Raw genomic sequence first — 18,001 nt, 5'->3', positions numbered from 1 at the left:
CGTTTGCTTATGTCGTCGTCAAAGTCGCCATTGAGCGACAAAGAAAAAAAAAAGTCAAGTTGGCGATAGTTCACTTCCTAAAATCAGCGCGCTTTAACAAAAACGAATCGCGCAAATAGCGAATAGTTTACACTGTTGCGGTACCCGCTTTTGGAGGAATGCAACGAACCATGTCTTTTTCGTTCAGGGGACCCAACTCGTAGACGATGAGGTTGACGGACACGTTCGTCGGTTGCCCTGTGAGCAAATTACAGGGCATGTGGAGTCGTCTTTCACATAATCAAGAAGGCACAATTATGCGAAACGCCATACTTATGATACGCCCGCAGTACCGCAGTTTACCTGTTTTGTACGTTGGCCACGCTCTTTTGTCGTAGCGACCCAGAACGTCATCAAGAACGGCTATCTTCCGGGATAATTCGAAGCTGGCGTCACGCATACCTCGTCCAAAAAAGTCACTGCAAGCGAAACGGGGAAATTTTTTTTTGGCAGATTTGACGATTCTAAAACGGCGTCGTGTTTGAGCACATACTGGCATAATAAGTATCAGAGGTAGCTTTTAAGTCGATGGCTCTGTTGACTTACCGGAGACCCCTGTTTGCGATGGACCATGTTAGGACTTCTGCTGCCGCTAAACGATAAAGTTTTGACATCTTTCCGACAGACCCGTGCAACTGAAAAGCCGCGCCGGACATCGGTCCGAAGACCTTGCTAAATAATTCAATCGGTAGTAGCGACGGGTGGTGTGTACAGTGGGCAAGAACGAGATCAGGTCGAGCTCGTGACTAGCGCGTACTGGGAACTCCTCGTTCAAGGGAAACAGTCGCAAGTCTCTAACCCAATTCAATTGAGTTGCATGGTTTACCCAGTCCTTTCAGACGGGCATGAAGACACGCTGCTTCCTTCAGTGTAGCGTGCGTGCGGGCCCGGCCGTATAAGCGCATCGCATACTTGTTATTGCTCTGTTTTGGGCGGCTAGGAGCCACTTGCCCCTTTGAGAAGGCTGTAAGGTGCTGGGAACCCCGCAATTACTTAACAGGCTAGAGTCTGGTTCGTTATCGGTATTAACCAGACGAATCGTTCCACCAGCTAAGGACGTTCCACCGCAACCCCCCGAATCAAGAAAGAGCTCTCAATCAGCTAATCCGCACTTTTTAAAGTTTTTGGTAATAACTCTTCGTTAGGAGCCATCAACTGTACTCGTCAGAATAAACAACAACAACAACAACAACAACAACAACAACAACAACAACAACAACAACAACAACAACAACAACAACAACAACAACAACAACAACAACAACAACAACAACAACAACAACAACAACAACAACAACAACAACAACAACAACAACAACAACAACAACAACAACAACAACAACAACAACAACAAAATTGCTACAGAAAGCAAACTCCGTATTTTTTTGCGGATATCTTGTCTATCACACATTGTGCATAACTATGCAAGCTGTTTATTACATCTGAAACAACCCGCAACTTTTGCCTCATTAAATATAGTGGTGCTAGTAAAATGCAGTAGTGGTAGTCAAACAAATTACCTGTCAAAATTCTTACTTGCGAGGCTTCTTACAAGCATGTCGAAGTACCGCTGCAATGTTCCTTGTGTTCATTGCATAGCCTAGTTCAATGAGAGCTAATTCTTAAAAAACGCATGCTGAAGCGGGCAAGCTTGAAGCGCTGATTCCTCTAATGCGAGAGAAAATGGGAGTTACCTGTGAGCGTGGCATCCGGAAGAATGGACGAACGAGACCAGAAATGTTAGGAGCAGAGTCCTAATTTGCTGACGCTTGAAGAGGAACATGGTCGCCTAGCTGTCTTTTGAACTCAGTCAGCGCGCGTTCTAACGGCTAGCCACGTTGAGTGCCTGACATTGACCTGATTGCATTGTTTTATACACAACGGCGGCGCCACGGGCCGGATCGCTGCCTCTTGCTCGTTCACTGGCAGCAGCACTGAACGCAATGCACTTGTAACAAGTGAACGGTTGAGCCCGAAGCGTTCTTGAGCAAAAAAGCTTATACGAATATACACGTATTTGAGACTTTCAAGCAGTGAAGTCAATTCAATTAATTCATGCATAGAGTGCTTCGTACACGTATTTAGAGTAGCCTTCGAATGATCGGCATTCACGGACACCCGGCGTACAACACTCATCGGCACCCGATCAACGAAAAAAATTCTTTTTTTTTTTCGGTAATAGAGGTTTTATTCCTGTGCTCATCACAGCATCGGAGGACAAGCGGGAAAGCAAGGCAGGTCGTACATCGCACATCGAGCCAGCTGATGAATGCTGTAATTTGCACTTTTAGCACCAACGTTTACAAAAGCAGATTCTTAATTATTGGATTTTATTATTCTGCAGAATCACAAAACAGCAGCCGTGAACGCGCGATGGTTTCTTCTTTTAAACGCAGCGGTGCTTTTGCGAAAATATACGTCAATTTCTTCTACTTTTTGTTCTTGCATGCATTGACCTTTCCTTGACGTGAAACATCCTTAAATTTGGCAAGAGGGGGTGGCTCAAGCACCTTACCTTGATATCGCTGCGTAGAGGAAAAAAAAGTCATTGCTAGATCATGCACGTGTCTCTTTGGATAGATGGCACCGCTGTCGAACCACGCACGATGCGATCGTGGCTAGATTTAGCCTCTAACTCGGCGTTCAAAGAGGCATGGCTCAGCAGCATTTCTATCGATTCGAGCGGGCGTGGTCGCATTTGAAAGATTTCACTTAGTAGTAGAAGGTGAAATCCATCAAACTGAGACCTGCGCTCATCAGGAGTTATGATCTCTACAAATGTACATTTTTTTTTGCAGAAATTTCATGCTTTCTCAGTTAAGGAAACCCCATGTTCGACGAGCAGGTTTGACTAATAGCATGAAGAGACTCGAGCAGCAAGAATGAGAGATGCCAATTCGCGACCGCCACCTTTGACCACGGCGGACCCACTACGAATAGGAGGCCAGCATGGTTGCAAGATTAAGCCAATAGACCCCGCCCTAGCTGTATCATTAGCTAAGCATGTAAGCTTTCTAATGCGTTAACGAATGTCACGTGCTTTACTTTGGTATTGTTGTTTAGAGGAAAGAAGCGATTATTCGGCAATGCATGTTCGGCGCGCGATGACGCCATTTTCACGCTACGCATAACGTAATCGGAGCTACATGTAGCCTTCACAAAGGCGTATAGCTCGGCAGCACATTCGTCTATCTGAGCAGGAATGGTCGTGTTTGAGAAAACTCGCTATTCATAACAGGCATAATTTATCAAGCTCAAACTGGTGCTCATCAAAATTTACAAGGCCTACAAGTGCGCATTTTGTTGCAGGTATGGGTCCAGAAATGACGGGGAGAGACTCGGGCAGTTTTGACGCAGGGATATTCAACCCCTTTGATATTGGCGGAACGTGTGTGTCTGAACGTGGCGCAAGAGCGGGAGATTGAGCCAGACTCGGGAGTCCCAATTAGCCATCTATGCGAGTGCAGCGGGCTCGAGTGGCGCAGAGCAGTGTCGGGCGCCACCAGTAGGGAGGTCATTTCTTTACCCAAGCGGCCCAAACACCTTTTGCGCGACAAACGGGGCAGCTACGAATAGGGAGCGAGCACGATTGTAAAATTAGACCGTAGGACAACCCCACCCCCCCCCCCCCCCCCACACACACACACACTAGCCGTAAAATAAGTAAGGCATCTAAGTTTCCTATGCGTGAATAAATGTAACTTGTGTATTTGTGAAGGCCCATTTCTGCGCCCTAGTGCCCATGCACCCTTTGCGGCAAGCACAAGACGTTTCAAGTAGCCCGCTGCGGTTGCATCCTTGTTACAACCTACCCGACGTTTGGGGATAATAGTAGGCTTTGAGGGTTTTTCACTGTTTTACAATTTTGTTCGGTGGAGACCTATATGACTCGCAAACCACCAGTGCTGCGCAGCCATGTAATCATTGGTTATTATTATTTTTTTTTGCTTGCACTTCACCGCAGTATGGATGCGTTCAAATGTTAATGCCAAAATAACATGGGCCTTTACAGGTTGAACAAAAGGAGCATGAAAAATTCACCGACGGTTACGATACTCCCGAATGCCAACTTTGAGTGCAGCTCCATACGTGCTTTAATTTTGCAGTATGTTGACTGGCGCGGAGAGTCTGCCGCGTTCGGCCGGCACATTACAAACGGGGCGAAGAGTGGTGCGACTGCCTCGCTGATCGGGAGATCGCGAGAGGCAGCGCGTAGGCGACGCGTGAGCACGATTCACAGCAGCCGCCGAAGACAGACCTCCGCTCACGCAGCGCTTTGTTTCCATATATGGTATCGGTCGACGCGCTCGCCGCGTGCCATCGGTGAACAGAAGACGGCGCGTTACTCTGGCACCATTTCGTAGCGGTCGTCGCCGCCGAGCCTGTCTTGCGCAGCGCTGTGTTTTTCTTGCAACCCTTTCGCCATCCTTTCCTCCTCAGCTTTTCTGTGGCCTTTTCCGCTTTCCCCCTCGCGCTCTCTTCACTACCGCTGCCTGTCATCCTTACTTGCGCTCGGCGTTCGCTCTTTCATCTTTCTCTGCGCTCGTTCGCTCTATTGCGAGGGACGCCGAGGCACGTGGACGCTCAATGCAGGAACGGCCGTCTAAGAGTTGCGCTTTAAAAATTGTTAGGGTTAAAGGCCCGAAGTTGTTCAACGGGCTACGAAGCGCGCCGTAGGGGAGGGACCCGGATTAGAAGTCTTGCCATTTGACGTTCTTTAACGCACGCCTAAATTTATATACGTGAGCTTCTTGCATTTCGTGCCCATGGAAACACGGTCGCCGCGGCCGGTAGTCGAACACCCGACCTCGAGCTCAGCCGTGAAACGCCATATATCCGCTAAACTACTGTGGCGGTATACGGCAAGTACTTTCAGTCACACATTCCACTGCGCTTTCCTCTATGGAACAACGCGATCGGCTGTATTCGTAAACTCCGATCGACCTTGCTCCGAGTTTCTACTGCGGAGAGGTAGCATTGGGATTTACAAATGCTCCCGCAGTCGGCAGTGCTCCTCTCTCGTCGTCGATCGAAAGTGAACTCAGCATTACATTCGCCTTTGCGTTCGTGATTCGTGAGCTCTGGCGCCATCTATAGGGTGTGCATAAAAAGAAAACGTAATGAGTATTTGATTTGTATCTGACGTATCGTCCCTAAAGCTCACATTAATTGCTTGTCGATAAGAGAGAGAGAGACAAAAGGGAAGGAAAGACAAGGAGGTTAGCCAGTGTAAATACCGGCTGGCTACCCTGTGCTGGGGAAAGGGGTAAAGGAAATAAAAGGAGAAAGAAGAGAGAGAGAAAAAAGGAAAAATTCACGTAGTAACGCTATGTTACGCGCAACAATAGTCAAAGGTCAATAGTCAATAGCCTATAGTCTTGTCGATAAAATTTCGCCATTACTTAGTGACTTTTCTATCGCTTCTTTACGTCTATTTTGTTGGAGCCTTAATTATACTAGTATTTGACACTGACGTATAAAATGTCATGACTGTGCAAAAGTTTGGTTTACCTGTAAGAGCACGTAGAGCTTAAGATGTACAGCGCGAAGCGATTCGAACACGATAATTGGCCCGCATGGCGGCTGGAGTTCTTTGGGCTACCGGTGAGCTCTGGGTGATTGCCTGGCAAGCCAAATGTCGCCACAATGTTTCACAAGGGTGCTCGATTTCATTCTAAACCATAATTCACCAACTACATGTCCACATTGCCCTCCGGTTGGCGCAAGAATCGCCAGCTGTCTTGTGCTCTGAGTGCTGCGTCTGAATAACTTCACAGCTCAAATTTAATAAGGAGACGTGCATGTTGCCTAAGAATAACATGCTCTGACGCAGAAATCACTGAGCAGTGTTTAAACTTTGCGTGCCTTCCAGAGCGAAACAGAAAAAAGACTAGAAGAAATGACATGGCTGCGAGATGTAGTCGATTCAGCAAAATATGACGTGGAATAATTTCTTTATTCATTTGGAAATAAAGCAGTCTCAAATGAACCTAGAGCATGTAGACGAAGACCAGGACCAAAGCCGTTCTGTTGTTAAACGCATGTATGGTAGCGTGGTGACATGATATTTCTGATATTATTTTTGCAATAAACGGAAGTATATTAGACCTCTAATCCTGAAAAAAATGTACAAGTGCAAGCGCGCTGTTAACAATTTAATATAATAGCTTTAGCTTCCCAGGAGGGTACTGTTTCGGGGCGTCATGACGCAGAATGTGGTCACATGACATTGTGACGTTCTGCCATTTGCTCCGACTCGCTCGGTCGCCTCGTATGCTGCTACTCGTGCACATATACTGTGTCGAGACTTCACGACACAGCATCCTCTTGGGAAAGGAAGCCAAAATTGGCTGTAGAGAGGCTATTGTATTAAACTAATAACAGTGCTTTAAGGCTTGTCCCTATATTTTATATGGCTCGAAGTTCTAGGATCTCGCTTTAAAGCGAAAAATGAGTTGTCGGGAATATCGTACCTGTAGCTCTTTAAGAACAATGTTCGTTGATTTATCGCTTTGACAGAGCCCACTATAAAGAATGTTTATATACTGGGTGTCCCAGCTAACTTTAGCCAAAGTTTAAAAATGTGCCGATGCACTCTAAGGCGAGCGCCGTGATTCCAGCTCTCCAAACCGCTCCGCGTACAAACGAACACATCATTTAACCGGATGTGCTGCCGCTGCGCCTGCTTATCGCTATCATGAACCGCCGGGAGGGAAGCACATCGATGGCGTAAATGGCGCAGCCAAGGGTTGCCTCACTTGCCTGTAGCCTTTTAAGCGGCAGCACACCCTGCTGGAGGCTATGTTCGTTTGTATGAGAAATATTTGGGAGCGCTGCAATCACGACGCGCAAGCGGGCATGTCCCTCGGTATTTTTTCGTATTTCGCAGGCATCCGCAGTAAGCTGAAAAGCATTAATAATTAATAAATAGAATGTTAGAAACTGTTTAATCGAGCGTTTTTTGCAAAGCGCTCTACAACTTTCTAATTGGAATTTTTTTGCCTTACTGCATTGCTTCAGAAGTTGGTTAATTAATCTTGACTAATTATGCAACTTAGCAGAATGAAAAAAAAACATAGTGGGCCTTACTCCATGCAATGGACAGCAATATGCATTTGGTCGCGTCGCCTTAGAGTGCATCGGCATATTTTTCAACTCTGGCTATAATGCTAGCTGGGACACCCTGTATAGTTTAGACATAGTTTAGACATTGTGCTGGAATATTATTTAAGAAAAAAAAACATTATTTAGCCCTTGTACAAATAAGTGCAACTACGTTTGCTAAACTTGCGACTACACAGTGCCGGTGGTTCCGGAGATGCGTACGTCCAAGTAGTACATGGTGCGTATGTTGCTATGTAGAGCGCCGCGTGTTGTGTCGGTGCTGTTGCTTGTCGAGTCAAGCGGTCTCTGTTCTGTTCATAAAGGCTGAACTTGTGTTCTTGTGTGGTAGCTGTGCCACATCTCTGCTAGACATTAACAACGTACATATATTTGTTACAATCTTAATGAGTCAAAAACTAAGTGTGTGTTGTTTCGCACCCCAGGTACCTTAGAAAATATAGACGACCATATTGCTCTCGGGCCATTCAAAATTAAAATAGAAAAGTTTGTTAAAATTCTAGGTGTCATTATTTCAGAAAACATGTCTTGGAATGAACATGTGAAAACTTTATTACCAAAATTAAGTAGAGCCGCCGGTGTATTAAGCCAGAACCGTCGCACTTTTCCAGTCAGCATTAAAAAGATGTTATATTTTGCACTCTTTAACTCTCACTTACATTACTGCATGCTAATATGGGGAAACACGACAGCATTGAACTTGCGGAAAGTCTTCCTTATTCAGAAAAAAGCACTTAGATCGATAGAAAATTCCTCGTTCTTAGAACACACAGCAGCACTCTTTCACAAACATAAAATTCTAAAGATCCACAATATATACAAATACAAATTATTAAGAACCTATAAAAACGCCACATTAGGTAGGGCGGAACTATTCCAAGAATTATCAAATCTCAGGAAAAGTACAATTTCCTACCCATTCCGATATCAACCGCCATACTACGTTCCCTCCTCGCGCACCCATTATGGGAAAGAAAAACTTGACTACGCCCTGGCAACTATACACTAAATGAGCTAGACCGGAAAGGTGTGAACGTTCTGGCCCTTACTAACAAAACCTTATTTGACCTGTTTGTTTGACTGTATTGAAACTGCTTATGCTTCTAATTGTTCTTGTAATTGTCATTTGTGATCGGACTGCCTGATCGTTTATTTGCTGATATGTTTATATAACTGAATCAAGATGATAAATCGTCGTGTCACTGCCGTTGTACGGGTGGCTAGAGCTTAGTCAAGCTGCACAGATGCAGCTTTTTTCTCTGGCCCCCTATTTTCGCAGTAACAATGTATTGTCTGCGGCGTAAATAAAACTTGATTGATAAAAAAAAAAGGAAATTCTGCAACCGCAGTCATGCAATCGATACCATAGGACAGAAGAAGCATAAGACAGATGCCTAGGAATAATTTTTATTTCCTCCGTTAAACAACTTACAGACCCCGACTGTGGCCGTAGATGTCACCTACTCGATGTTGATTACACTGCCAATACACTGTTGTTGTCGTTGTTAATGAAAAAAGCGTGTTTTAATCTGGTTCAACCGCATTAACTGAACTATGCGCGGATACAAAATTCGATGCTGTTCAAGGACAGAGTAGCATCGCAAGATTCAGTTGAATACGCTATACATGTTTCAGAGCTATTTGACATTTTAAATACGATTATCCATGATTTGCCTAAACTATCATTGTATAATAACCACACATACCACTACATTAGCTTGCTGCGGCGCTTAGATATACGTGGTTATCAGGGTGCCGTTACTTGGCACTGATGTAGAAACGCTCGTATCGCTGGTCTGTATAATACAACCAGTACACGAGGTTCAAGAATGCGAAACAGAGCGGAAACATGTAACGGCTGGCTCTGTCGATGGCCTCGGCCCTCTTCTGGTTCCGGTGCAGTTCCAGCTTGCTCTGAGCGTCCAGTTTCAACAGGAAGTCGTCCGTTGGGTAGCCGTGCCGAACATACTGCGTGCGACGCAAGGTGGCGATTGAGTAGTACAGTTAGACATCTGCGATATTGTCTCACGCTAATACATCGTCATCGCCGGAGAATCAGATTGAGCAATGCTTCTTAACGAGGGTGGTTCCTGCGCGATAAGGTATCGCTGATCAATCGTTGTCTCCTGCATTTCATTGGCGAACGTTGCCGATTTTTGGGCAAAAAAGCAGAAGAGGAACTCGGGCTAGACGGCGCGTCATAAGCGCCATATATAAGCACCGCAAGAAGAAAAAAAAGTAGTCTTAAGGAGGCGCTAGCATGACCTTATCGGCTACTGAACGTGCACATTGGTAAAGCACAACGCGAAAGAAACCACAACGAAGGAGAACATTGCGCACATCTAAATTAAAATATAGATGCTGGGGTTTGCGTGCCAAACCACGTGCCGAAATCTGATTATGAGACGCGCCACCGAGGGGGACTCCAGATTAATTTTGACCGCTGGTGGCTCCTTAACCTGCACCCATTGCATGTTACCCGATCATATTTTTTTTTAAAATTCTGCGCCCATCGGAATGCGGCTGCCACGGCCAGGGTCGAACCCGTCACCCTATAGCAGCACAACGTCATAGCCAATGAGCTAATGCGCCTAATCGGGTTGTGCACACTTATGAATATATACAGCACAGCTTAAATGAAATTTAAACCAAATTAGGAGGCAGGGCGAGATCTTTGTATTAACGTAATCTTTCTTTTTCTTTACGAAGGCTTCCATGCAATACCCGGAGAAAGAAATTACGAGTACTTAAAGTTACAATTTTACTGGTTATTCTTAAACAAGCTGCAATTAGGTGTTAATAAAATGGAGTATGTAATATTCAAACCTGCAAACACGCAATTGCATAGGAATATAAGTGTTTTTTCTCAAGTTTCCAAGGAAGTGTCAAGAACAAATAAGAACACAAAAATTCTTGAGGATCTGTTTCATGACAATCTCACTTGGGAGACTCATCTCAACAGGCTAACCAATAAATTTAGTTGAGTAGTAGGTTGTATGTATAGGATTAGTGAACTTGTTCCACTACGGCTAAAGAAAGCAATGTGCTACGTCATTTGCTGCTCTAAGCTTACTTACTGCGTGTTAATTTGGGAAACAACGACTGCAAAAGATTGCGAAAATTGGTACTTCTACAGAAAAGGGTTATACGAATATTTGAAAACTATCATGGTAGGCCACGAAATCTACTGACATACAACCTCTTTGGCAATCACTCATTGATCCAAGCCAGCCGGACGTATCCTTATGGATTAGTTTTACATATAGAAAGTAATAGGCATCACATCGTTAACGTATCCACTTCTGCATTAAGTTATCCATTATGTAAGCAAACGAGAACGCCTTTCACCCGTACATATCATGGACGTCAAGACCTTGACTATCAAATACCTCGACTATTAGATGTTCTTGAGCATGAAATTGATTTTTATGCACCTCACTTCAAACATTACATAAAATCTCCTTTGTCAATTTGTGATATTTCCTACAGGTAAATATGCCCCTTTACTATAATCCTGGTAGAGAAAAGTAAAGGATTTAAATGTATGTGTCGTTTTGTGTAGCATTACAAATTTGAAAGACGTGTAATTCAGGTGATTGATTTTTTTTTGTGCGCAGTGCGTATGAGGAAAGTACGTCACCACATGTGCGTACAGTGCATATAAGGACGCCTGTATCAAATGTACAATCTACCGGTATGCCAAAAATCAGTGCGAGTGAGAGCCTCTGTCAGGTCACACGAGTATTGGCTCTTGCTTCTCTTTGTTGTATAACAAGGAAATAAACTGAACTGAACCGAACGTCCGAGCTGTTCCCGTAACTTCGTTGCCCACGATATTACCAGTAAAAATGCAAATTTCTGGCTCATTTTCCATCTAAATACATGAAGACAGAATACAGTTATTTTTTTCTTTTAAGCACAAGAGTATACCGTACCATGACACCGAGCCTACAAGGCATATAATATTTATTCAGTAACACGCCTGCGCTTAGGGCAACGTTTGTTACCGCGTGATAAGGAAACGGTTAACAGATTCATCGCCGAATGCTCAGGGAGTCGAACTCACGTGCAGAAGGTTGGCGATGCCGAAGTCCACTCTTCGCATGACGTGAGGCCTGAGCTTCATGCGTATGAGATAGTTGACGAGGGTGGTCTCTGCCAGCTCGGCAAATATGAAGATTATGCACAAGGTGGCCCACACGTCGATAGCCTTCACGTATGTGACCCGAGGAGCGACTGTGCGGACTGACGACATGATTGAGACCACGGTCAGCAACGTGGTGCAGCCGATCAACACGCGTATTTGCGGCAGCTGCATGGTGATGTAGAAGGGCACCCACGAGATGAACACAGCCAGGCAGGTGGGGAAGTAGCTCTGTATGAGGTGGAACTCGATTCGGCGGTGCAGAAGAAACGTCACGTTCAGTGTGCTGAATGTGCCTGCGCAAAGAAAGTTTTAAAAAATTTGTGGTGGATCCAGCATACTTTTTAATGCGATAACTACGTAGGCGAACTTTGCCCGCTATGGAGGTATATGATCGTTTGACCTAAAAGAGTGGGCCGATCCCGAAGGCAGTGCAATCTAACATAGCGCCTCAAAGCGCTATCTGTCACGAGTCGTGAGAAAGTAGCGAAGAATGCGAGAAACTATCACGTGACGCACGTGCCAGACATTCCAAACAGCGATTTTGGTGCAAGAGAATCGTGCCTGCGATTGTGGCCTAATTGTTGGAGCGTTGGCTGGCTGTGCTATGAAAGACAGGTTCAATTCCGGAATCGTTCACGGATTTCTTTATAAAATTACAGCGGACTTCCCCAGCTTTGGATGTATCTAACAGAAAACTCGACCTATGTTGAGCGTACGCGAGAGCCTCAGAGTGTGCACGAAATTGCAAGTTCATACGATGTATTGCAATGTCATTTTCTTACTTTAGAGTGTGCAAGGTCACGCGCAACGCATTGGCGCGCAACCATCGAGATGTGGCAATCATCACATTATATATACAAGTATGCTATTGCATAAGTAGAGGGTCACCGTTGTTCGTTCTAACCTATGTAAATGTAATTTACTAATATTGTTTTTTGCAATCAGCGCTTATCGGTAGTTCTTAGTTTTTACTGGTAATTCCTTAGTTGCTCCAGTTTATTTTTTACGCATGGTATAGCCGGTCCTTCGGTAGCGTCTATCTTTGGTTGCCACGATGATTGTCTTGTGCAAATAATTTCGATGGCTTATTTGGCTCCGGCTAACTGTAGGTAAGAGCCTTCACTTTTGTACGGTCCTGTAGAGAAGCAATCTAGTTTACATTTTTCTCGTCTTGCATATTTATTTGGTCAGCTCTCTGCTTTTCTTGCGACGGCGTTGAAGAAATGCGACAATGAACTGATGAAAGAATTGTTCTTGAGCTATTGTAAGTTTGGTTACAAACTGTCCAGTGCACTTTAGTTAAATGAACAAGCTGTGGTGTACGCGGTCCACTGCCGATTGCAGCATACTTACCTATTTGTCGCCGCTCAATAAACTCCCCTGTGTAGAAGCCAACCAGGTCAAATTCCTCCATTTGTATCTCAAACTCCAGAGAAATGGGCTTGTCGCGTGCCCAAGAAATTCTTGTTTGATCATTTCTTTGTGCATCTGGAGCGGGGAAAAATCATGCACCTTGTATTGATATGGTCACTTATTCAACATGCGCCACAACTTGTTTCGCACACGGCGATGCGATGACCTTTAAAGCGCTAGACTTTCTTTTCTCGTTGCTCAGTTTGAGAGATCGTAGACAGTAAGAGGCGGCCTTTTCTCCAGCCCTATTATAGGTAGTAAGTCTCAGCGCTTTGGGAAAGGCGAGGGAGACACAAAGAGGATAGGTAACAGAGGAATTTACTGCTGCGCATTTACAGCTTAGACACCAGCCTCGTGTCTCCCAGTAATCTAAGCAGGTGCTTGAAGGCCGAGCTGTGGTGTCGGCCGCGGAACAGAAGTTGCCATGCCACGACTGCTGGAATGCCCATGCGTCAAAACGATGTGAATAGAGAAGCCCTCTCCTTTGACAAGCGGGCCAGTAGCAGAGGAGGGGCTCAACTGTATCTGCCGTGGCACACGCTATACTGTCCGGGCATGCGGATAGGCCCCTGGTACACTTCTGGGATGCCATCCAGGAGCTGTCGATCCGCCGGAGGCGCAGCAGGAGCGACCAATACTGCCTGGTGACGAAGGAATGGGATGGGGGTCGCCCGCTGGTGACCTGCTGGTCCGGATGGAGTGCCGTAAGGTGCCGTTTCAACGTGTGCCTGGCGTCAAAGATAGTTACAACGGTGCAGACAGACGCATGAAAATCATGTGCTGCCTTTGCCAGAGCGTCCGCTTCCGGAAGGTACCTTGAGGTGACAGCACTTTTACAAGGTTTCAGAAGATACCTTGACAACATGCCAGAAGGTGCTTTGATACACTGGTTCAAGCGTGCGTTTTCACCGCTTAGGGAGGACAGTTTGGTTACAGTGACACAAAGCTCGGTTCCCTTAAACACCACCAGGTGGTCGTGCCCTCCAGGCATCACAGGAGGCGGAAAGCATTCACCGGTAGTTGGTGTAGGCCATTCATAAAGGCAAACCCGTCAACAGAACAACTGAGTGTGGCCACAGTATCGTGGAATGTCATGATGGAAGCAGGACCCTCCGAGCCTTAAAGGGACACTAAAGAGAAAAGTGTTTTTTCTGTGTCAGTAAACTAAAATATCAAAAAAGTACTCTTACAGCGATAAGACGCTTGGCAAGACAGAAAAAACCGTAATAACAAAAGGCGGGTGACGACGCCTCCTTGAAGTTCCCGCACTAAATTGCTGCGACGTCATAGATTATGACAGCGTCTTGTAGGGGCTCGGTAACTCTTTAGTGGTAAAGATAGACTACATTTTGTTCTCAAGGAGCCAAAGATTGAACATGGCGAGTTTCGCAAACTTTTGCTTAACCAACGCAGCGTAAGTACGAAAAGATATGTTGAACAACGTGACGTCACAGTGACGTACCGGCATAGTGTATTCGGCGCGAAATTGAAAAAAACTGAAACTTTGACTTTCATTTTCTCTTCTAATAATAAATTTATTATTTTGTAATTAACGACAATAGAGCTTCCAAAGAACGCTTTATCCGTCTATATAGATTTAGCCGTTTGCTTTAGTGTACCATTACGCGATCCAGCAAAGTAGAATTGGGGACGGAAATGCCTAGCCCGCAAGAACAATTCTGCCTTGCGTGCCGTGGAGGCAGCAGCACGGTGACGTAAGCGAGGTGACCCATTGATTTGAGCCTCAGAAGCAAAGGGATATAGACGCGAGGACGCTGTAGTTCGAGCGCCTGAAGCAGAAGTTCACCGTCTTAGACACCACGACCTCGGAATTCGAACCACCCGCAGAAGCAAGGTGACTGAGTCGCGAGCAAATGCACCAATCAGAACAGAGGCTGCAATCAAGGCATTCAACAAAGCTTCTGGACAATTCTGGCTACAATTGCTCTTTGTGTGATAGTTTGTGGTTCAAGGACGATCTGTCTTGCCCTTCCTCTGCCTAATTAGGCAGTACTTTCGCCACAATGTTTTCCGCCAGCGACCTCTCGTTGTTTCGGTTGTGCTCTTCGCGTCTGCAGACTCTTATCTGTTCACAGCCAATGGCTATAAGTTCCCACCAAAGCCTATTGTGGCGTCTGATGCTCGGCGGAGGCGGATGTGGCATAAAAAGACCACTCGAAGGCCTTCATCGCTACGTTAAAATAAATAAAGGCGACAAAACATAACATGTCTACAAAGTTTTCTTAGCTCTGACACAACAGCTAACGCTCTTTGTTACTTTGTTAGCGGTGCATGTCAGTCTCTGATATTTTTATGCATACTCACATGGTCTAATAACAATGAAGCACTTTTGTCTGTCCAGGGGAAATAGGTGAAAATACATAAGGCAGGAAAGCTTCAGGCGCACCCTGAAAAAAAAGAGAAAAAAATCACATTAGCAATTTTAACGCTTCTTTTTCAAGACCAGCAAACATATAAGCCGGCGCTTTTGTGAAAGCTGATTACGATGTGTGTCTTTATTTATTAATTTTCATTGCATTTAGTAAAAGAAATTATGGAGGCAGACTTATTCAATTACCGCGATTTTTTCTGATGGCGTCTGTACACACCGCGAATGGTCTCCCCGTGTGAAGGTGGAGGGCTGGTTCTGGTAATCGGCTTGCTTTCAACAGCGACGTGCACAGTAACCACGTGCAGCCGCAACGCAGACTTAATCTCAGGATAAGGCAATTTCGTGCTTAGGAGGAAGCTTTAGCTAGTGAATGTACCTAGAAATGGAGAAAGGAAATTGTTTTTGTCCCCAACCGCTGTACTTATTTTGATGATGTTTGTTGCATTTAAAAGAATTTCGTCGGTCACAACAGAAGCGGCTGCCGTTGGAAGCGCAGCACTGAGCATTGTTCCTACTTTGTAAAGGTTGGTTGTATTACGCATTTATTAAGTTATTTCTGTGCAAAATCTTTACCACAGCTGCGGCCGCTGTTTAGGTTTCTTGTCTGTACATGCTTCGTCTGGTCTTGAAATTGCTCTATCGGTAGTTGACAATGCCTAGAAATGCTGAACTGACAAAGAAAATTCAGCAGCTTGATTTAGAACTCGAACATCGCGTGAACCAGCTTGTCAACGAACTTTTTGTGAATGGTAGACTGAAGCTCCAGGAATCAGATTTAGTTGTCGGTAAGCTAAGCGCGGAAGTTTCAAGAAGTAATGTCCGTATGCAACTGCTGAATGACCTTGTGGGAAGTGTTCCTTGCCAGCAAACATAAATCTGTGCAAATAATAAGGCCTTGAAAAGTGAAAACGATCTGCTGAAAGAGAAAGTTTCCGAAATGGATCAATACTCAAGGTTGAACAATGTCGAAATCAAAGGCGTACCATCCACTCAGGACTGTGTTTTTATACTAACCGCCATTAGTGAAAAAGTCAACTGCCCTATCACGGCTTCTGAACTATTTACTTCACCATCTGTAAGCTCAGTCGGGTCGAGCAAACATAATCGCTCGTTTCTTTTCACGCGCAAAAAAAAAAATGAATTTGTGACAAAAGCACGGAACGCCCGACTCAACACACGCAGCATCGGCTTCTCCGCCTGAAGAACCCGGGAAAGTTTTGTTGACAAGCACCTCTCACAACTCGCGAAAGCGCTGGCACTGAAAAAACAGAAGCAATGGTTCCTTCTTTGTACAGAGACCTGCGAAATTAAGGCACGTAACGCTGTGGACAGCCGAGTCTTTCGCATAACGTGCGATGACGACGTTGCAGTCTTGACCTATAGGTCTCTGTAAACTTACGCTGTTTTATTAATATGGCACAATTCACTCCTGCTCAACTCTAATAAATCGCTCATCCATTTTAATGCACGCATCCTGCGAAGATACCTTGATAATATTATAAAAATCTGTATAGCTTTTCTTCATATCACTCAGAGTACTGTCACCGCAGCGAAAGCAATCATGGTGGCGCCGCTCTTTTCATTTCTTCGGACTTCCAGTATCACCGTAGACTTGGCTTGACACTTAACGTTTTTAAATGTGATTCTGTTTAGATCGAACTCCATGAATCTTACTTTTTCTAAGATAGAAAGAACTTAGTTGTGGCTTGCATTTATAGATCACCCTCAACTTGTGTTAATGTGTTCTGCTTGGCTGTGGGCGAAACCCTGCATAAGCTATCACAAAACAAATTATGCTTATATTAGGATATATAAATATTAGTCCTTTAAAACAGTCCATCACATGTGTCACTGAATTTGTTACCTGCATCAACGGATATGGCTGTACATGTATATTAACTGTTTCAACGCGTTGCAGTTCTGAAAGACAAGGTACTCTTGCTGACTACATATTATCTAATCTTTCTAATGCTGGTGTTATTGAGGTATCGATAACTGACCACTACCCTGTGTTCACTCAATTAAGTATTCCGTCCAAAACTGAAAAACAGTCTTTCACAAGCAACCTAAACAACTCATTATTCATAGATATAATCAGCCACACAGACTGGTCACCAGTACTAGCGACAACAAATTCAGAAATTACTTATCAGAGGTTTTCGAACATCATAGTTAACGCCCTCAACAAAGGCACTAAATTAATTCCTTATAGACATAAGTCTTATAATTCCTTATAGACAAAGAAAGGCGTCAGGCAGGGAGATACGATCTCTCCAATGCTATTCACAGCGTGTTTACAGGAGGTATTCAGGGACCTGGATTGGGAAGAATTGGGGATAAAAGTTAATGGAGAATACCTTAGTAACTTGCGATTCGCTGATGATATTGCCTTGCTTAGTAACTCAGGGGACCAATTGCAATGCATGCTCACTGACCTGGAGAGGCAAAGCAGAAGAGTGGGTCTAAAAATTAATCTGCAGAAAACTAAAGTAATGTTTAACAGTCTCGGAAGAGAACAGCAATTTACAATAGGCAGCGAGGCACTGGAAGTCGTAAGGGAATACATCTACTTAGGGCAGGTAGTGACGTCGGATCCGGATCATGAGACGGAAATAATCAGAAGAATAAGAATGGGCTGGGATGCGTTTGGCAGGCATTCTCAGATCATGAACAGCAGGTTGCCATTATCCCTCAAGAGAAAAGTATATAATAGCTGTGTCTTACCAGTACTCACCTACGGGGCAGAAACCTGGAGGCTTACGAAAAGAGTTCTACTCAAATTGAGGACGACGCAACGAGCTATGGAAAGAAGAATGATAGGTGTAACGTTAAGGGATAAGAAAAGAGCAGATTGGGTGAGGGAACAAACGCGAGTTAATGACATCTTA

At 44.7% G+C, this 18,001-nt stretch overlaps 1 protein-coding gene and 1 long non-coding RNA gene across 3 annotated transcripts in view; one reads left to right on the top strand and one right to left on the bottom strand.

Annotated features, from left to right (window-relative positions):
- LOC142583083 (uncharacterized) overlaps window positions 1-18,001 on the top strand; it is a 417,463-nt gene that overhangs the window by 55,979 nt on the left and 343,483 nt on the right. The window lies entirely within an intron of this gene.
- LOC142583082 (glycine receptor subunit beta-type 4-like) overlaps window positions 8,525-18,001 on the bottom strand; it is a 29,732-nt gene continuing 20,255 nt past the window's right edge. The window contains exons 5-8 of the mRNA XM_075693376.1: window positions 15,047-15,129; window positions 12,662-12,796; window positions 11,228-11,601; window positions 8,525-9,129 (exon numbers count right to left, since the gene is read on the bottom strand). Of these exons, the coding sequence (XP_075549491.1) occupies window positions 8,920-9,129; window positions 11,228-11,601; window positions 12,662-12,796; window positions 15,047-15,129 (802 nt within the window). The 3' untranslated portion in view covers window positions 8,525-8,919. The remainder of the gene's footprint in view (window positions 9,130-11,227; window positions 11,602-12,661; window positions 12,797-15,046; window positions 15,130-18,001) is intronic.

The sequence above is a fragment of the Dermacentor variabilis genome, chromosome 5 (genome assembly GCF_050947875.1).
Source record: "Dermacentor variabilis isolate Ectoservices chromosome 5, ASM5094787v1, whole genome shotgun sequence".
In the NCBI taxonomy this organism is placed as follows: Eukaryota; Metazoa; Arthropoda; class Arachnida; order Ixodida; family Ixodidae; genus Dermacentor; species Dermacentor variabilis.
The sequence above is the reverse complement of the archived record's forward strand: the minus strand, read 5'-3'. Positions and strand labels throughout refer to the sequence as shown.